This window comes from Apteryx mantelli, chromosome 17, assembly GCF_036417845.1.
Source record: "Apteryx mantelli isolate bAptMan1 chromosome 17, bAptMan1.hap1, whole genome shotgun sequence".
Classification (NCBI taxonomy): Eukaryota; Metazoa; Chordata; class Aves; order Apterygiformes; family Apterygidae; genus Apteryx; species Apteryx mantelli.
The window spans coordinates 8,550,296-8,570,118 of record NC_089994.1 but is presented as its reverse complement, the minus strand read 5'-3'; the positions used below and the strand labels follow the sequence as shown (position 1 = coordinate 8,570,118).

The following is a 19,823-nucleotide window of genomic DNA, read 5'->3' as shown; positions in this document are numbered from 1 at the left end:
AATAGAGTTACACAAGGGATAAATCTGCCTTGCTGCTTTTGTGCTCTAAATCACAGCGATCTCGTCCTTGTACTTTGCTTTCTGCTGTCCCTCCGCCTCCCCCATTTTGCTCACCTGTGTCATCTGATCTTGGCTGGTGTCAGGTCCTAGGCTGCGAGCCCCAAGATCGGCCCTCTCCACCTGCCAAAAACCAACAGGTTGTGCAAGAGCTTTGCCGGCCTCCGGCAGCGCCACGGTTGTTCGGCATCCAGCCCCCTTTCAGCTGAACCCGGAGAAGGTTTAGGCTCCCGGTGACAGCTTAGCATGCTGCCCTGATGCAGTTTCCTCAAGGCTTGCCAGGGGCTATTTGGAAACACAAAAGGTGAGAGCCTGTGATTTCTAGAATAAAATGAAGCTGGGATACACAAAATGGGAGGAATGCTTAAAAACAGATACATGTTCTGAGATTAAATGATTAAGCAATAAAATGCAAAACTCACTGCGTTTTTCTACGTTTCCTGTTTTCGAGAAGCTGATAATGAATCTTGTCAGTACAGAGAGGAAAAACTTCCTTTGGGGTGATGGAAACAAATGAAAATACTGGGCTGACAGCAGTAGTCTAGAGCCAGGAATGATGCAAGCAAATGCCATATAACACGACCAGATATAAATATTCCTTTGGTCGTGTGGACTGAGCAGTGCAGTCAGCAAAACGGAGAAAGCCATAAAGAAGGAACTTTTCCAGGGAGCACACGAGAAGGTCTTTGAAGTCCAGATAGGACTAATGGAGCAACTGAACCATAAATGAAGGAGCAAGGTGAAACCACACTGCTAATCTTGCTACCCACCACTGAGGTCAATGAACTCTTCTCAGTGATATCTTAAGAGTGGGGACATGCAATCATTTTGAAGTACAAAGGCTTTTCTGACTGTGACCTGTGCAGGGTCAAATTCACATTCCTCTTCCCCACTCCCTTAGCGTTTAAGATTTCCTTGCAGTGAAGGCAAGCACCTATGAGCCTCTGCCTCCTGGCGTGCTGGAGCTGCGCGCTAGACATCTCGAGGGCAAACTGCCCTGGACAGCAAACGTGGACAGAGTCTCCCTGTTCAGGCAAAGAAACTGCAAAAATCTGATTGTGCAGGTCTAAATCTGAACAACGACTCTGAAAAAGGGTGCGTGTGCAGGGGACTCGGTACTTAATGTCCAGACACAGCTTGCTCAAAGACTCTCATAGACTGACCGGTCTTAGAGTAATCCCCGTTCCTAAGAAATTCTCAGAGCAAAAGTCTTGGCAAAATGGCATAAAAGGAAGCAGCTGAGACTGTTCCAGTTTGTAATTTCTCCAGTCAACGAGCTCCCATGCTCAGCTCCAAACCATGTCACCATCCTTGAAGATGGCGACAAAGAGATGTCGGCTGAGCTGAGGGGATTTGACTGGGGGTGACTTTGCCTTGACCGCTTCGCTGCTCTGTCTTTGGGAGTCACAGAGGTTGCTGCACTTGCTGGCACGTCGCCTTCACAGCACCGCGTGGCTGTGCAACGCTGGTGGCTCCGAGCAAGGGCTTGAATTCACTCTGAACTTCTTCAGTTCCTCTGCTTGTGTGGGAATCTTAAATGACAAATAACAGGGAGAAAAGAAAGTTGTTCGACTGCGGATATGCAGAGGCAATATCCTCAGGGAACTCCTTCCTGCCTCCCTGCCGTTTTCCGGGGCATCACCGCGCAGCGCAGGGCAGGGAGTGTGTTGCTGCAGAATCGTCTTCTGAAATGGAAAACGTGCTGAGCTCTAGTAGTGCGAGATGAACACTGGCTCAGGGGATGTGGCTCAGGAGCCCCATTCGCAGTGTGACAAATCCCTCCAGGGCCACGTTATGACCACATGAGTGGGAGCCGTGGTAGGATGGCTGGTGTGTGAGCTGGCTCCTGAACCAGTACTGAGGGCAATAACAGCCTCCCGGGCCGTCCCTAACACCAAGCTCTCTCTCGAGCTCATTTACCGCTGCTCACATGTGACCTGCTTTTCCCAAAGCAAACTTGTACACATAGTACCAGCAGCCTTTCCCTTTTCCAGCCCGAGCACAACCAGGGCTGCCCGATTTTGTGGGAACAACATAACCGCCTTCTCCTGCCCCCCGCAGACGCCACAGCGGAGCCTTGTGCCGCGAAGGCTCTCCCGGGGGCTCTCCGGCCTTTTCCAGCCTTCGCTCCAGCGTGGGCAGCGGCAGCGCCAGAAGAGGCAGCGCTGGGTTTGGGCCTTTTCCAGGGAGGACCAGACAAGCGGGATATCCTATTGCTCAGCCGCCCTTGCCCGGCGCCTGGTCCTAAGCGCGGGCTGTGGCTGTTCCTCCCGCCGCCGCGAGCCGGAGCCCGGAGGGGAGCGCGGCAGGGGCAGCGGCAGCGGCAGCGGCAGGGGCAGCGGCAGCGGCGGCGGCGGCGGCAGCGGCAGCGGCGGCGGCGGCAGCGCAGGGCTCCCCGCGCGGGACGCCCCAGCCGCGGCCGCCGGCGCCCGGGGGCGGCGAGGCCGAGCGGCTGCCCGGGGCCCCGCCCGCGGCGCTCGCCCCTGCGCTGCGCTGCCCGGCGCTGCCCGGCGCTGCCCGGCCCTGCCTGCCCCGGCGGAGCGCGGCCGGGGGAGGGCGCTGCCGCTGCCGCTGCCGGCGCGGGGCGGCTCCGGGCGGGCGGCGGCGGGGGCGGCAGAGCCGCGCAGCCTCGCCGCGGGCGGCAGCATGGGGCTGGAGCTCTACCTGGACCTGCTCTCGCAGCCCTGCCGCTCCATCTACATCTTCGCCCGGAGCAACAACATCCCCTTCGAGTTCAAGCACGTGGAGCTCTTCAAAGGTGGGCCGAGCCCGCCCGGCCGCCTGCCGCGGAGCCGGGCCGCCCCGCGGGGCCCCGCGCCCCGGGCGGGCGCCGCGCTCAGGGCGCCTCTCTTGCCTCTTGGCAGACTCGGTGCTGGGGAGGAGGCCGGCCGGGGCGAGCGGCGCCGAGCAGCCCCGCGCAGGTGAGCACCCGCGGGCCCGCACGGCCTCCCCGGCGCGCGGGGCTTCCCCGGAGCGCTCTCGCGCCCCGAGGCAGTGGCGCGGAGGTGCCCCGCTGCCGGGCTGCCCGGGAGCCCTCTCCGGAGCGGGGGCTCCAGCGCTTTCTTCTGCCTGCTCCTTGCGTCCTGCCCCGTTCGGCTCCGCTCCGCCAACAGCGTCTCGCTCCCTTCCTCTTCGCTCCCGTGTCCTGGATTGCTGTTTCTCTGGAAGCTGCCAAGTCAATGAGTTATTTTCCTGTGGGCAAGTTCAGCTTAGCCTTGTCTAGGTCCGTGGAAGTCCAGAGCCCCTCTCCCAGCTTAGAAGGGGTAAGTGCATGTTTAGGCAGGCTCGGTATCAGCAGACAGAGAAGACGCTTGAACTGGAAGCTAGCGAAATGCTGGAGCTAGTACAAGTAGGAGATGACTTATTTATGAGTGGTGTGCGGGGGGGCAGAGCTCAGAGGAGACTATCCGTAGCCTTGCACCAGTGGCATTTCAAGACAGGGTCTCATCCTGCCTGGGGAGACAGTAAAGAAGGTCAGACGTGCCAAGACTTGCACACCAGAGCTGAGCCTGCTCCCAGCCCTGGAAGCTGTGCTTGGCCCACTGAGAGAGGAGGACTTGCTCCTCAGGGAACCCGAATGATTTCAGATACCTGCCCTGTGGAGGGGCCTGGATACAATGGTTTGACCATGGAGCTCTTATTCCCAGAGCTGTCTCATAGCTGTGCTGCAGCTATTTTTGTGGATCCCCAAGGAATGTTCCTCCAGCCATTTCTAGCAAATTAGTCACAGTGACAGGCGAGGAGTGCTCTGGGAACAGTGTACTTAGCAGAAACATTCAGCTGTTCAGACTTGTCCAGCTGTATAAGATGCCTATTGCCCATTTATGTATTGCATTTTCCTGGTAAATTGTTTGTTACTTTTTTTCCTAAGGCAAAGATTTGCATCCTGAAATCCTTAGCTAAGGGGATGATTAGGCAGGGACATGATAGGCAAAAGGATTGTTTGGGGTTTTTTTGACTTCTTTTGCAAAAACTTGTCCACTTATTTTTACTCACCAGTTAATCTCCTTCCTTACACTATGACTTACCCTTAAGAATTCTCCTGCCTGCAGCCTGACCTGCTTTGGGCAGTGCATGTGCTGCCTGTGAAAGCTATTCCTCAAAGCCCAGCAATGCACACGGTGTGTGTGCACACCCTTGTGGGACGTGAAGAACTAATTACACTTGATCCAGCTGGTGTTAAACAGCACTGCAAGTCACCTCAACCTCACAGGAATGATAAAGATTGGCCACCTAATAAGTAGCTCTGTCCATAAAAGCTAGCTCTGCCTGCTGGAAGAGAGGCACAGTCTTAAACTCTGCTAAACTGCAAATACAAATATCAATCTCTGTTTTAACACGTTAAACAATCAGTCCTGCTGAAGCAACTTGAAGTTAGTGTTCATACCAAGACTTTTATCAGTTTACAGATAAGTGGCAGAGTCTCTGCACAGGCCTCTTGTGTCTCTATGTAAAAACACTGTGTCAGCCAAAGCAAGCAGGATGCCACCTCTTGGCCGTGATGCCAGCAGTCCTTGTAACGGCCACTGACCTGCTGTCCAGCCTGCTGGAGTGACACACTAGTCCCGTAAGGCATGCGTGTTAAGTGTTGCTGCTAGGACTGTTACACTAGAAAAGCTGGCTGAAATCTGATTCAGGCTGCCCTTGCCCACTGCTCCCTTGGATCATGCCTCAGCTGCTCGCTGCCTTGGGTAATAAACACAGGCCATAGATCATCACAACCAGACACCGAGGTCCGAGAATTGAGTTCTCAGTGGTTATAAGCATCTTTGACTTGCAGCTTTCTGCTGCTTTTTTTCAAAAGACCACCTGAACTCTGCAGAGCTCAGTGGCTTGTTTGACATCAGTGAATATTTAGGGATGTTGAAAGGAGCTGGACTAAGACTCCTAAGGAGCAAATTGGCAGTTCTCTCCATGGTGCCGTACTTTACTCTCTCAGCCCTCCTCTGGGGGAATGCCAGGTTTAAGCTTCTCCAGCAGTTTGAGTTTGGGTGTGCTGCGAACCCGCCGAGCCAGGTGGCTGTGAGGGCGCGCGTCCCCGTGCCAAGGGGAGGGGGTCTTGGCAAGAATGGTGGGAGCAGTCGGTATCTGTGCGGAGAGGCTTGGTGGATCCAGGCAACACGGGGGTTAGGAGAGAGGGCTGGAGGGAAGGCACAAGTGTGAGCAGGAGCTGGGGTGCTTCCTTGGGATGAGACAGATGTGCGTTCTCATCCCTGCTCCAAAAAGCTGTTTGTTTTAAGGAAAACATGCCCAACAGAGCAGAAACTAGAACGCCCCCTCGTTCCCGGGCAAATATCCCATCTGTTGGGATAGAGGTACACTTTCTCTCGCAGTTTCTGTCTGGCTCCTCTTCGCAAGAAGCCCTTTCCTCCTGCCTCTCCTCCTGACAGCGCGCCTGGGACTCCTTCCTCAGCAAAGTTGCAGAGCACCAGCACCCCAGGTAGCCAGAACCATCTCCCAGCAGATGTCTGCAGTAATGCAGATGCTGCTGCTGCTGCCTCCTGAATGGTGGCAAGTAGTTCTTTGGGATATAGATCATTGTTCGTTAGCTAATGGCATTTAGTCTTTGAACAAAAGGCATTTTTGTAGAAGACTTCCTGCTGGTCATGCTGATTCGATCAGGATTTGCATCCTGGAAGGTAATGTCTCCTTATAGGGAGCACTGCAAACAAACAAAGCAAATAAACTCAAACCTTTTCTTTTGTGCTTGTTCCTGGACTCACGTACAGTTCCCTGGCACAGAATTGCTGACTTGCAAGTTCAGTGGAACCTGAAAACCTGATTAGATAGCCTGCTGGTGATGTCTCCAAACTCCAGGGACTGTGGAGTTTAAACTCTTTTATGGGACGGCATCTTCCTCTTGCCTTTTCCTGATGGGGGTAGGTTGACATGCTGCCCTGGAGCTAGGGGTGATGCAGGCTAGAGGTGCGTGAGCTTCCCTGCCCCTAGCTAATTTTCTACTGTGGCAGCAATGAATTGTTTTATGGGCCTGCTGTTGTATTGCTGATATTCATGTTTTTCACGTTTTTCCCATCCCGGCAAGAACTCTGGAAATGTCCTCAGCTGAGTGTCTGCTGAGGGATCAGCTCTGCTGACAACATTTGCTTTCTTTGTAAATGCTCAAATCCCTCTGCTCTTCGGAGACAAACAAACAAGAAAAAGATTTCGCTCCATGTGTCTATAAGCCAACCAGGATCCCTTTGATTATTGACCCATTGCAATGATCTCTGTGGGCCCAAGGCTTTCAAGCTGCTTTCCATCATGACGCCATCCTAGCTAGAGTCATGAGGCTGGAGGAAAATTCCTTTGTTTTGTGGGACCTTGTGTTTGCCTGTGGGAACATGACCAGGAGCAGCAACCGTCTGCCCTATTAGGAGGCTCCGCATGCAACTCAACCCTTCCAGACCCTGTCTCCTTTGCAAGCATCAAATATTTTTCAGCTGCTCAGTTATCTTTATCCTAACTTCCATCTTTTCCCCCCATCTCTATGGCTATAGGGCACAGCCTTCTCAAGTCAGGCTAGCTCTTTCTGGTTATCTGCAATAACATTTTCAATGCCAGCATATTCATCACAGTATCTGAATGCCTCTCTGTGAGTGATTTCTTCAGTAGGTTTTATATGCGTTGCTGGTACCAGAGCAACTGAATTCCTATATAGTATTGTGAACTGCTCCATGCTGCTGACGGGCCTGAACAGACTGCAGTGTCTGTAGGTGGCTTTATTCTGACTTCTCAGTTTCATTACCTTTTAATTATGGAATATGACCGTATGGGAAAAACCTAACACAGGTTTCTGATTGTCCAGTTGGAGGCAACTATTTCATTGATCATTCACTGGCAGATGCTCTTCTAACCTCTGACTTGTCTGTTCTTGTTAGGGCCGTCAAACAGCGAAGGGGCTGCCAAAGTCAGCCTCCTGAAGAAAGTACCAGCCCTGAAGGATGGAGACTTCACCCTAGCAGAATGGTAAGAACTCAAACTCCCCTGGGTACCAGTAATCCCATGCAGCGTTCAGGAGATGTCATTCCCTCCGATTGACTAAAGATCACAGGGTTGGCCATGAGCTTTTAGGAACTGGACAGGTTAATGATCTACTTTGGCATTTCAGTTCCTGTGTTCCTGAAGAGAAAGGAGATGAAAGTACATTGACCTGCAAGGTTATGGTTATACAGCGAAAGCTGTGCATGTGTGCACAGACATGATCCACACTGGGAGATGTTGTTAAAAAGATGCTCCTTTGGCAGGAACTTCTGTGATTATGCATGATCAACTAGCCATTATGTCCTGAGTCTGTTTATGGAGAAGCAGGCCTTTTCTGCCTAAGATGATATTACAAGTGCTTATTTACTCCATCACATACCTTATTTCTTGATCTGAAGAGGGTAATACATTGTGGACTCATACTTGGGTCCTGATGTATAAATAAATTAATATATATATGCACACATATACCTATATATAAAATATATAAAATTGCACTGATATTCTTATATTTCAGATCTCTTTACCTTCTATATAACACTGCAAAAACTGAAAAAATCTGCATGAAATTTCATTGAGCATTTGTAATAGTATTACCTCATTTATAATCTCATTTACTCTGTTTCCATTTTCTTTGCTTGAATTATCTTTCACAACCTAAATCAATTAGCTGGTTTAACTTCTTGATCTTCCCTTGGTTGCAATTACCTCAAAAACTAGATTATAAACACTGCAGGGAAATATTTAAAGCTTATCAAATACCTTTTACTCTAGGAGAAAGATGGAACCACTTCTGTTTATATGAGTCAGTCATAAAGGCCAAATGAACCCCTGCAGAGACAAAATTTATGTTTTACATTCTAAAATTACTTTGGAGATCTATGATCTAACTGGTTAATAGTATCGTAAGACTGTAATAATTGAATTATCGTAGTAGGAGGGCCTGCATTTTCTTTTTGCCCACGCAGGGTTTTCTGTGGCATCTCTTTGTAATAGCAGCCTACACGTTGTTGCAGATAACTACGATTTTTTTCCATCTGGTTTCTCCTGCCAGTTAGTGATGATACCAACACAAGGACATAACAAGCAAAAAAAAAAAAATCTGTGGGCTCTCCTTGCTAGGACTTCCACTGGCTTCAGTGGAAGCTGCAGGCTAGAAAGACCTAGATCTGATCAGAGGGCAACATAACTCATTAGACAGTTTGATTTCGCACACAAGCACATAAACATCGCTAGGTCTCAGAGAGACGGCTCAGAGCAGCTGAGGACCAAATGGGGTTTTAACATTGCTGATAGATGATTACGGAGATTTATTGTTTGTTTGCCCAGTGTCTAGTCCCTGCCCAGCAGTGCTATGCGCCATGTAACAAAGCTATGATTTTCCAGCCGGTTCAAGTTTTCAGAGGGGTTAAGGGAAGTAAGTGCCAACAGGAATTAGATGTCTCTGTATGTCCCCTGGACTCCATTGCAAATCCTGATCTGAATGCTGGTTAGTGGAAGCCGCAAGTTCAGACGGGGCAGGAGAGGGAGCTCAGGGGAAAGCACTCTGCATCGCGGCGCCCTGACCCTTTCCTGTCTCTCCTTCCTGCCCGAGCAGCACAGCCATCCTCCTGTACCTGACTCGAAAGTACAACACTCCCGACCACTGGTACCCATCGGACATACAAAAACGGGCCCAGGTAGATGAATACCTCTCATGGCATCATGCTAACATCCGGGCTAATGCTCCTAAGACCATGTGGATCAAGGTAAGGAGACAATACTAAAATGTGAGCAAAGTGATGTTTTCCTGGCAGAATACCAAGCATTTGAACAGGCCCAATACAGAGAATTTGTCACACTGAAATAACAAACCTAGGCCATCCCTAGCTGAGAGGAGCTGTTCCTCACTGCTCAATATTGGGATCTGGCAAAAGCGGCTTTGGTCATTTTTGTTCTTTTCCTTAAAGTTGGTGTGATAAAGAAAGTCTCAAAGCCCAACACATTTTCATCGCCTGGGTTTGTGGACAAATATATAACAGATTGGAGTGTTGCCTACAAGGGTCTCCCCCTCGCTACACAGCTGTGCAGAGCATGCAACACATGTGCAGAGGTTTTGCTGCCTTGGTGAGTGTGTGCTTTGCTGCTGGAAGCTGAAAGCTTGTGTTCTTCATACACCAACTCCCTGAAGGCCCTTCAGGGTGGAAACCTAGAAGAGCCTTCCACTACCAGCACCCATACACACTCCTTTGAAATGGGCTCCGGGACAGATAGAATTGGGATACAGAGAGAATGGCAGAATTTCTTTATTCAGTGTGGTCAGATCAATTTGTATCTAGGCAAAATTAACAGTTTCACCCTAAGGCAGAAAGTCACTTATTATCAAATGATTCTGCTGGACACCTATCTCCAGCCAACTCCTCTGAAAGTTAATGTAAATGTCCTCAGAGAAACCCAGGTGCAAATACAGCCCTGCAAGTACAGCTGTGATATAGAATATCGGACAAAATACGGGTTGCCAGTAAACAGGTAAGAACTTCACCATTCCTGTATTAAGTTTGCCCTTGTTTGTGCTTAAAAAACCATCAGGGCTCATTTAGCTTCCTGATGTACTGACATTTGAATTTTTGGCTAGAGAACACAGAGAAGCAATACAAATATGAGTCAGATTCATACAAAAAGCAGTTTCTTCTAGTCTCTGCAGGCTGACATTGCAGTGCTTCAAGGCAAACAAATCCAGCTCATTTCTGCTGCTGATTAGATAACCCAGCTACAGAAAAGATCCTCAGAATCATTGGAAATAGGAAAATGTATAAAGCCACCATGTAACATTAGCTAGAAATGGGAGAAGACAAACAGCCCCAAGAGAGAGGAAAGGAAGAAGATGTCATTTCAGACCGCTATACCCAGAGATCCCATCATTCATAATTGGAACCGCTTCGGAAGAGAACTGGCCATGAATTTTCTGATGAAATGGACTCCGTATGTATTTGGCAAACATCCTGGCTTGGATTAAGCAATCACAACATGAATTGCTGAATATACTAGCAATAAGGACAAATTCACTCCACTCTCACCAGTGGAAATTTCTCTCTCTAATTCTGCTTCTCTGAATAAACTCTATTTCTTTAGAAGCTGTGGTAGGTGGAGGCAGCATAGCTGTGAAACACTGAGGGCTCCGATAGTGCACACATCTTTATGAATCATTGCTGGAGCAGTAAACATCTGAAACCATAAGTTTTTAATTTAAGGTGAGATTTGCAGCTGACTTCTTTTGTGGATACAATGCACTTCAGAGATCCTGGCCTGGAGATGGATGGTGACAAATCTCACTGAAAGGCTAACGCGCTCAGTGCCAGCAAGCCCACGGAGACAAGGACCACACTCACATGATTGCTCTGGAAACATTTGCAGTGGATTAAGGCAAGATTGCCACCCAGCTGCTTGGGAGGCCACAGAAAGGCTGGTGGAAGAAGGGCCTTTACCCCCTCTCAGCCTCGCTGGCTGCTGTTGCACAGGGCAGGCGCTTTTCCTGCCTCTCCACCCAGTCCCGGTGCTTTGCAGTGCCTCCTCGGCTCGCTGCCGCAGCCGCCACCATGCCCTCCTCTCCGTCGCCGCGCGGCCCTGGCGCCTGCCTGCCTGTAGCAGCGGTTACGCGGCAGGGTGGGTAGCAGCGGGCTGCTGGGCCGGCAGCCTGCGGGGCTGGCAGGCTCTTGAAAAGGAGGGCAGAGCAGTGGTGACTGCGGTAGAGGTTTGTCTTCCCTAGGGCTGCTGTCTGCTTTTCTTTTGTACCGCAACAAGGTGGAGTGGGAAGCGGCGAGGCCGGGCGCAGAATGGCAGCTGAAGCCTTGGTGTCTTTCTGCACGTTGCTGCCCGTTAGCTGGAGGTTACTGTTGCTGCAGATCAGCCACGCAGGACTGCTTGTGTGCTCTCTGTCCACGAACTGCTTTACTTGGAACTGCAGTAGCCTACGAAGTTCTAACCTCATCCCCTAAGGTGGTTTTGCTGCAGGCTGGTAACACTGGCAATCACAAGTAGCTCATGGGCTGTAACTTAAAAGACTCCCACTAGATCCACGAGAAGGTGGCTGATGGCACTCCAAGTCCGTTCTCTCCTCAGGTGCTGATTCCCCTCTTCACCGGGCAGCCGCTGCCCGCGGAGAAGCTTCAGGAGGTTATGGAGGGGCTGTCCACTTCGCTGAAGCAATTTGAGGAGAGGTTTCTGCAGGACAAGGCTTTCATCATCGGCAGCGAGATTTCTCTTGCAGATCTTGTGGCCATTGTGGAGCTGATGCAAGTGAGTGCTGGAGTGTGGTAAGCAGATCTCAGCGCGAGGGAAAACGTGCTGCCAGGCAGGGAGGGGTGCGGCGTGTGGTAACACTTCTCTGGAAAGGGCCGTGAGGGTATATCTCAGCAGGACTGCCCTAAGATAATGAGGAGAATGTGGGAGCAGATTCAGAAACTAGTTTAAAAAAAAAAAAAAAAAAGGAAGCTAGCTTCAACAGATCTCTTCTGTTTCTGTACTCTAACAATATTTCTTCTTCTTCACTTCATCCTTTATCATGACTTTATTTTTAGCCTCTGCAGAAGGAGGCAATATATAAAGAAAGTGAGAAGTGATAGCAGACAGGTCTGGTGAAATAACAAAAAGATATAAGAACATTTTTATCATACAAGAATATTCTTCTTCAGATGGTACTTGCCTGTGCCATGTCTGGAAGATGCAAAAGTGAATCTCAGCTAGATGCAATCAAATTAAGGCTGTTACAAACCAGGTGTGCTCTCCTAGGCCATCAGGGCTTGGATCTTGCAATTCAGAAGTGCTTCCTGCTCGTAATTCTGTATCCCAGAGACTGGAAAATTGCAGTTCTGCTTCTCTGCAACATCGTGTTTTGGAGAGTGGCACAGGCAGAAAGTGAAAGGGGACTAGATTATGCCAACTAAGATGACAGTTCAATTAAATGATGAGCTTTTGTGCAGTGCTTTTGCCATCCAATCTAGCATTCCTCACTGTGGATTGTGCAGTTGTCCCAGGAACTGCCAGCCCACCACAGCTTTGATGCTGTATCTGAAAACTGCTCACAATAAGCGATAGTCATCTCTGCTACCCCGTAATAGCTGCTCCTGTACTCAGGAATGGACTGGGCCTATAAAATTGCCTATAAAATACAGGCTAGCTTGTGTGTCCCGCACCATCAGATGGATACCCTGGGCTAGAGGAGATCTCCCTCCTTCTTAGTGCTCCTCCATGAGCTCCTCCTCACTTTCTCCCCTGGCCTGTACCTGCAGGTACATTTTTGGTGCTTGCTGTCTTGGCAAAGAGTTGACTGCCCAGTGTCTCACTGCTGCTCTCTCCCCCTTTTTGCAGCCTGTCGGAGTCGGCTGTGACATCTTTGAGGACAGACCTAGGCTGATGGAGTGGCGCAGGCGGGTGGAGGAAGCTGTGGGGAAAGAGCTTTTCTTCCAAGCCCATGAGATGATCCTGAATATCAAAGAACTGAGCAACATTCAAATCGATCCACAGCTGAAAGAGCACCTGGCACCTGTGTTGATGAAGATGTTGAAATGAATTAACCTATGTTACCATTTTTCCTGCCCTTCTTTTTTTAACTTCTTCCCCAATCTCCAGTTTTATGAGTAACTGGAAAGAGCTCTGTAATTCTTACGCAGAAATTGCAGGGCCCCCCAACCCTTTCCTGCATCTTTGGGGGTAGAAGATGGGGAAGTTTTGAGACCTGAAACATTAAATTTATATAAAAGGCTGTGACCCTACGGGTCACTTAATATGTGCCTCTGGGTTTTATTTTAGAGTGTCAGTATTCTCAGAGTTGGTGCAGACACAAATGCTGTTTCCTAACAAAATCTGAGTCAGCCTGCAAACTGGGAACATCAGAGAACTGTAGAGGATGAGGATCATTGCTTTCCTGTGCTTTGTAACGTTTGCTGCTTGAAGTTCCTCACGAGCAGCAAGCACTGCAACGTGTGCTTAATCCTCACCTTCCCAGCAGCTGTCTGTGCACAGATAATTCCAGAGCAAAACTACAGTCTGTCACAAAAGTGAAAAAAGACATTGAATTTTTCTTTGGAAACTTTCTTACTGCCGGGGCATCTTGCTTGGCTGTCCGTGTACATTCCACACTTCTGTTTGCCTTTAGGTTCCTGTGAAAAGTTTCTTCATATTCATCTACAACTGTGAATCTTTTCTCTGTAATTATGCAGTTTAACCACGATTCTCCACTTTTGAAAGCCTGGCTTTCCTTGATGCTTGATCTACCAGTAGACATATGGCAGGGGCAATTCTTGGAGATTTGTATAGTAAAGACCAAAGCAAATACAAAAAGCTGAGTGGCCACAGCCCTCAAACAATTGCCTACCTAAAATACTCTGTTGATGTAATATAGGGAATACACCAAAATAATACATTCAGAATGATTTCTTGAAAGAGAATATGACAGCTCAAATGTTTCAAAATGTTTTTTTCTGTGGTAATAGTATAATAGCAATCCACATTCCTCCTAGAAAACGCAGAGGAAGAAGAAATCTAGACATGCTCTTCTGAGACTCTTTTGGATGGAAGTTCACCAAGTAAGTCACCCTGTGCAACTGAAGTAATAAGAGATTTTGTGGCATTGAGTAATGTGTGCATCATAATAAAAGGGCAGAGAATTGTTTCAGAGCTTTTTGGCTTTTTTTTTTCCCTTGGCTGTGCTTGTTTGCTGATTAGCTGTAGCTCAAATACAAAACCCTTTTGTACCGCAGCATAATTAATGAGGTAAAACTGAGGGAATCCAGCCATTTTTAGTTTCTTCAGTTGAAAATTGCAAATGAAAAAGGATGCAAAAACTGGTGGAATATATTTTTCTGCACACTTCCATTCATAATTAGTTGTTGTTCTTGAACCTTATCCTGAAATCTTTGCCCCAAAGCTCTTCCTCTGAGAAATGAAGATAAAATGAGTAATAATTCAGGAATTCCTTCTCTCAGTAATTAAATTGCATCTTTTCTTTCCAGTACTAACATATCTTGGCTAATCAAGTTTCTGTTGTTAAATTCTAGACAACCTGATTGTGTTTTTCACTAAGATTTAGGTTCTAGAAACTCTTGATTTAGTCCAGAACTTAGGGAGATCTTTAAATTCCCTGTCTAGAAAGAGAATTCCATTATATAATTAGCAGAAAAATTAATTTTGTGATTATGTTCTTTATAAGGACAGAAGACCTGACTGAAGGCATTCTTTTGTCATGAACCAAAATATTAGAAACAGGCACATGTTGTTTATTCCCACCCTTTCTCTTCTTCTCAAGCATTAGCTGAATAACATGTTATTATTGATGTTTTTATTCACAAAAATGTTGTGTGCAATTATGAGTTAAAATTTAAATGGAAAGTGGTTGGTTTATGAGAATTTTAAGAGTGGAGTTGCTCAACGGCTAATGACACGCACAGATGTCTGCAAGTGAGAAAAAGCTACCATGATTTTCCAAAGGCCGAGAGAGACGGAGACTCATTTAATTGCTGCAGCTATGCCGTCTTCTGTCTTGGTTGTTTGTGCATCCCCCTCCAAAGATTTTAATGTCCTACTCCAAGGCAGAAACAGTAAAACAAATGTCTTTGGTTTAATAAAAGCCCTCTGGGATGCTGAGTTGTACCCTGAGGCCATGGACAATCTGCTGTTCACATGGTGGACCATCAAAAGTGAAGGACAAAGCATGTCATTAAAAATGTTTGTGACTTAGCCCCACATCCTGTGATAATTGCTGACATCTGATACTTCAATCTCTTTTGCCTCTTTTCCCTTTAGAGGCCTTCTGATATGCTGGATGCTTGTCACTTGGGATTTTTTTGGCCTTGGAGTTTAATTGGAATGGGATTTATAATATTTGAAGGAATGAGAAACAGAAAAACAGATCCTAAATGGCATCTTACCTGGAGGGGAGAGCAAGGGGGAGGACAGAGCAATGTTGGCAAATGAGCTAATCCTCAGCCCCTCTCTAAAATCACACTAATTTCTGCAAAGGTAAAGTAGATGCCATGTCTGTAGCGCATCGATAGAGAAGCTAAAGGGCTATTGGAGTGGAGAGAGTTGCAAAGAGGCTGCCTGTGCCATTGCTCTGGGATGGGCAGGGTGGAGATGGCATGTCCCAGGAGGTGGGCTACAAGCCTCAGGTAGCTCCCCGGTGCACCAGCCAGCTGGTCCCACATTTGGGATCCTCACCCTGAGGACGCCCACATGCTGCAGAGGGGCACTGCTGCTGACCGCAGGGCCCGTGCCCCCTTCCTGACGCCCCGGGCCGGGATGCCTTCCTCAGCCCCCTGCTCTCGCTGCAACCGCTCTGCGCCATCTCTGACAGCCTTGGGAAGGGCTCAACTCAAGCCACCATCCCTGCCAACCTGTCATGCCCCATCCTCTGTCCAGCTGGGGGCTCTTGCTTCAGAAACTCTCTCCTAGAAATCTGTTTCCAGCCTTATTGCTGGCTGGTTTGTACAACTGCTCCTCATGCCAGTATTGTCCTCACTGGCAGCAGCAAAGGCCTCTAGGCCAAACAATTCCCCCAGTGAAACAGAAGAGCAACTCCACCAGTTTTCACTAGGATTGCGTGTACAAAACAGGTTCCCTTTGTCCACGGCGTCTTTGTTACTGACTCGGGATGAATGTGCTGGCTGGAAGCTAGAAAGTGCCCATGCTTTCCTTGCAAACTTAGCATACTTGATTTGGAGCCAGGCATAAACGTAGACAAACAAAAAGTCGCATTACACAGAGACACTTTTGACAACAGTGCTGTGCCTTAAACAAGATGACTTTTCATCTAGCTTGCTCATAACCTTTTAGGGTAAACGAGCAAAAATCCCCTCACCGGTCAGTAGCTCAGCTCGTGAGAAACCACCGACCTGCAGGTTAGGCTGTCCCCGCGCCCGTCTGCCAGGGTCACCTTGACAGCTCAAAACCCCGAGCTCAGAAGCTTGCCCAGTGCTATAGATATGGCCTAAACCAGCAAGCCGCCTGCTCGCCTTTTAGTTTCTCGTCGTGCCTGTTCTAGTGCCCCAGCCTCGGGCCTCCCCTGCGCAGCGGGGCAGTGCCGCGACCCCGAACGGAGGCGACGTGGCCTCTGCGCTTGCAGTCCCGAACACCCGCAGAGCGGAGCGGGCGGTGGGAAGCGAGCCCCGCAGCACGCTGCTGCAGCCGAGGAGAAGGAGGAGAAGCCCGGCGCCCGCACGGGCCACGACGCGGCCCGCACCGTCCCTCCCCGGCGGCGGCGGCGGCTGCGGCGGCGGCGGCGGCGCTGCGCGGGGGTCGGGGCCGGCGGGGCGGCCCGAGCGGGGCCGGGGCGGTTCGGGGGCGGAGCGGGGGCGGCGCGGGGCGGCGCGGGGGGCCGCGGGCCGGCGGCGGAGCCATGCCGTTCCTGGAGCTGGAGACCAGCCTGGCGGCCGGCCGGCTGCCGCCGGGGCTGGCCGCGAAGCTGTGCAGCGCCGCCGCCGCCATCCTGGGCAAGCCCGAGGAGGTGAGTGCCCGCGGCGGGGCGGCCCGGGCGGCGGCGGAGCCGGGCGGCGGCGCTGACCGAGCTTGTGCCCCCGCAGCGGGTGACGGTGACGGTGCGGCCCGGGCTGCCCATGGTGCTGGCGGGCTCGGCGGAGCCCTGCGCCCAGCTGCTCGTCTCCTCCGTCGGCGTGGTGGGCTCGGCGGAGCAGAACCGCGCACACAGCGCCCGCTTCTTCGACTTCCTCACGGCCGAGCTGGGCCTGGGCGCCGAGCGGTGAGTCCGGCCCGGCCCGGCGCCTGTCGGGTTTGGGGGGCGACACGGGGTCGGTGGCAGCTCCTGCCCCGGGCGGTTGGGTGCGAGCCAGCGCAGAGCGGCCCGGCCCAGTCGCCTGGTCACGCAGCGGCTTTGGGGGTGCTCCCCAAAAGCAAAAGGGGAAAGGGGCAGCTCCCCCCGCCCCGGCTCCCGCCGCTCGTTCCTGCTGCTTCGCGTGCTGGCACCAACGCCACGGAGCCCCGATGAACCAGGCAGCGAGCCCCCCTCGGTTAGTAAGTATTTGTGTTTGGTCAGGGTAAGTTTCGGTGGTGTAAATCCCTCCATCCCACTCCCCATGGGGCGGGATGGGTGCCAGTGCCTCCGCCATGCGTGGGGAGATGGAGACCACTGCTTCTGCCAGCAGCACAGGTTTGTGGTGGGTTGAAGTCACAGAACTGTTGGCACAGTGGTTCGTTCCAGCCTCAGGATCTGTGAATATATGGAATGCAGCAAACAAAAGCAAAACAAGACGTTCAAAATGTTGGTGATGTAAATTCCCATGTTCTCTGTGAGATTAAGGCCTAACATAGATCCAAGACTAGATGGCAAACATGAAGTGCTCTTGGATGCTGAATCCTGGACAGCCGGGTTAGGTACAGCGCAGGTAAAAACCCAGTGGTTTGTGGTTTGCACGCACTGAACAGTCTGGGAACTCCTGTTCTCTGAACATGAGTAATTCCATTTGGCATAACTGGGGCAAAACCCAGCGCAAACTGGTGTTCTGTAGAGCTTCACAATGGGGTAGCCATGCCAAATGCTGAAACCAAGTTGTTCCTGAAGGTAAGCCACATCTCCCTCTGCCCCTCTTCCCTCCCAAGGGAATTCTCCTCACAAGAATAATAGCATTTCCCTACCTCTTGGGGTGCTGTCAGGATAAACGCATGAGCAGATTATGAGATGCTTGGGTGCTTCTGAAAGGGACAAGTATCACATGCAAACAGGGTTCAAATTCAATCTGCTTTTCTGTTTATGTGGGCAAAGTTTAGCACCTGTTTGTACCCTGCCTGTACACAGCCTGTATTTGCTTCTGTTAAATGAATACCTTGGAGTGAGAGCTGGTGAGAGCTTAGTGCAGAATTTCTAGCTTGCTGCAAACTGGGTAGGGATAATTCATTGTAAAATAATAACTTTTCCTTTCCACTGTATTTTTCCTCTTATATTCAAAAAGGATTCTCATCCGCTTCTACCCACTGGAGCCCTGGCAGATTGGCAAGAACAGAACTGTCATGACTTTCCTGTGATTCTGCGAGCCACCCATTGGAACAAAGCTCTGGCGAAGACACAACCCAGAAATGACCAGCTCCATCCTCTTGTTTATTCTTATGATCTTATCTGTGTAATTCTGCACCTTCACCTCTGTGATTCTCTTCTACCTTTGCTTCCTGTGCATACAAGCTGACGAGTGGGGCAATTGGCCATACAGATTTTACTGAAATAGTTCAAGGTCTTTGTCTCAAGCCAGTCTTGCAGCCCAGAGGCTCTCCAGCTGCCTATGACTAAGACCCTGGTTTTGCATTTAACAGTCTGGTGATGGCCATACTTACAAGAACCTAGTCAAAATTCTCTTGTCATCACATGTAGCAGTGAAAACTTTGTTTAATTCCAGAGCACATTTGGCTTTATTGAGGACCACAGAGGTACTCAGGTTTGTCCAGATTTCCCCACACTTTGCAAAGGAGAAGGATCCTTCTTTCTGGTTCTGTGTACCAGCAGAAGTGTCCCAGGCTGACTAAGAAGACTAGCAAGTATTCCTTCAAATTCTTCTATTTTCAGGTTCCCCAAAGCCCTTTCCCAAAAGAGGTGATTATATTGAGGGAAGTCTATGCATTTATACGATGGCTTATCTAAGGCTCCCGTCAGATCTTGTGCTAGGTGCTTTACCATTGCCAGTCTGTGTGACTGCTTCTACAAAGTTTTATTTGTCCGCAAGATTTTCATGGTTGAGTGTTTGTGCACTGATGGAAGTGTGTAGTGGAGAGAGTTTATGCAGTGGTTCAGAGTGCTTTTCCTCACCCTACTGTTACAGGGAGTGTTGACAAAATACAGCGCCTGACTGCGTTCTGTGGCTGACGTTTTCAGCTCGCTGTCCTCTGCTCAGGAGCTGTGGTAGTTGTACGCAGCTGACATACTACCTTGACAATGTTCTGCCTATTGAACCCAGCACCTTACCACTTCTATTGTAGTATACCTCACCCTGAAGGGAAGTGTTTTGGTGTTTAGGACCCTTTTGCTTTGTCACTTTGTAACTGGAATATACGTGAGATTTTATTAAAACAAAAAATGGTTCTTTTCATGTATAATGTTATCTCTGCCTTCCACTGCCTTAAGACAATTAAAACATTTATCAGTTTCCTTTCCATTTAGTGACTTTGTCAGGTCCCAGACACAGAAGCTCAGAGGAACTAAGAGCATGCCTTTGGGAGGTGGAACTCCATGGGAACACGAGGCTGAAGAGTGTGTAATTCTGATCAGATTTTTATTTGTTTATGACTTGAGGTCTCAAGATATTTGAAAGTATCCCTTCTAGTTACTGTCTGAAATTGATTATTCCCTATGCAGCATAAACATCTTCTATGTGTGCAAAATCTCTCTATCAGAAATATAATACCAAACACAAATTTATGTATCAGGATAGTAGCACTAGACATTATCTGGTCAATAAAATGTGTCAAAGTCTTTTTTGATAAGTGTCACTTTATTGGCTTACAACATTGTTTTTGTTTTCTCAGCTCTCAGTGTTTGGAGATACACATATCATGGCTGGCCAGGTCTCTGCATTTTCTCAGAAGGTCTCTTCAACTAAAAGTTTTTGAAAACTATGATAATAAACAGGTGAACTGAGTGTGAGATACACATGTAACTCAAAATTACTGCTCTTTGCTGCAGGGAAGAGGGTGGACATCCCTGGTTTTGTCACTGGAATGCAAAGGGCTTGACCAACTTGAACTGAATATAAGACATGTAGAAAATTATGTAGCTTTAATTCTGGTCTGCTCATTTCTTGGCCATCCTTCTG

At 49.3% G+C, this 19,823-nt stretch overlaps 2 protein-coding genes across 3 annotated transcripts; both read left to right on the top strand.

The window, feature by feature from the left end:
• The first annotated feature begins 2,701 nt into the window (after nucleotides 1-2,701).
• LOC106486242 (glutathione S-transferase theta-1) lies at nucleotides 2,702-13,692 on the top strand. Of its 2 annotated transcripts, XM_067307101.1 has the most exons (6): nucleotides 2,702-2,815; nucleotides 2,922-2,978; nucleotides 6,936-7,023; nucleotides 8,636-8,786; nucleotides 11,137-11,313; nucleotides 12,385-13,692. In XM_067307101.1, exons 1-6 carry the CDS (start codon nucleotides 2,704-2,706, stop codon nucleotides 12,583-12,585), a joined length of 786 nt encoding a protein of 261 aa, XP_067163202.1. In that variant the 5' UTR covers nucleotides 2,702-2,703; the 3' UTR covers nucleotides 12,586-13,692. The 2 variants fall into 2 exon arrangements, with proteins under 2 accessions (XP_067163202.1, XP_067163203.1); XM_067307102.1 differs by lacking the exon at nucleotides 2,922-2,978.
• A 2,686-nt stretch (nucleotides 13,693-16,378) lies between these two features.
• Nucleotides 16,379-19,483, top strand: LOC106486283 (D-dopachrome decarboxylase-like). The gene is made up of 3 exons (XM_067306951.1): nucleotides 16,379-16,516; nucleotides 16,593-16,768; nucleotides 17,976-19,483. The coding sequence occupies exons 1-3, from the start codon at nucleotides 16,409-16,411 to the stop codon at nucleotides 18,046-18,048; spliced, it is 357 nt and encodes a 118-aa protein (XP_067163052.1). The 5' UTR covers nucleotides 16,379-16,408; the 3' UTR covers nucleotides 18,049-19,483.
• Nucleotides 19,484-19,823: the final 340 nt, after the last annotated feature.

Bases quoted from the DNA above. Each gene is read 5' to 3' on its own strand.
- LOC106486242 (XM_067307101.1), top strand. From the start codon at position 2,704: ATGGGGCTGGAGCTCTACCTGGACCTGCTCTCGCAGCCCTGCCGCTCC. The intron at 7,024-8,635 runs GTAAGAACTCAA...CTGCCCGAGCAG, and splicing joins GACTTCACCCTAGCAGAATG to CACAGCCATCCTCCTGTACC. The intron at 11,314-12,384 runs GTGAGTGCTGGA...CCCTTTTTGCAG, and splicing joins CCATTGTGGAGCTGATGCAA to CCTGTCGGAGTCGGCTGTGA.
- LOC106486283 (XM_067306951.1), top strand. From the start codon at position 16,409: ATGCCGTTCCTGGAGCTGGAGACCAGCCTGGCGGCCGGCCGGCTGCCG. The intron at 16,517-16,592 runs GTGAGTGCCCGC...GTGCCCCCGCAG, and splicing joins TCCTGGGCAAGCCCGAGGAG to CGGGTGACGGTGACGGTGCG. The intron at 16,769-17,975 runs GTGAGTCCGGCC...ATATTCAAAAAG, and splicing joins CTGGGCCTGGGCGCCGAGCG to GATTCTCATCCGCTTCTACC.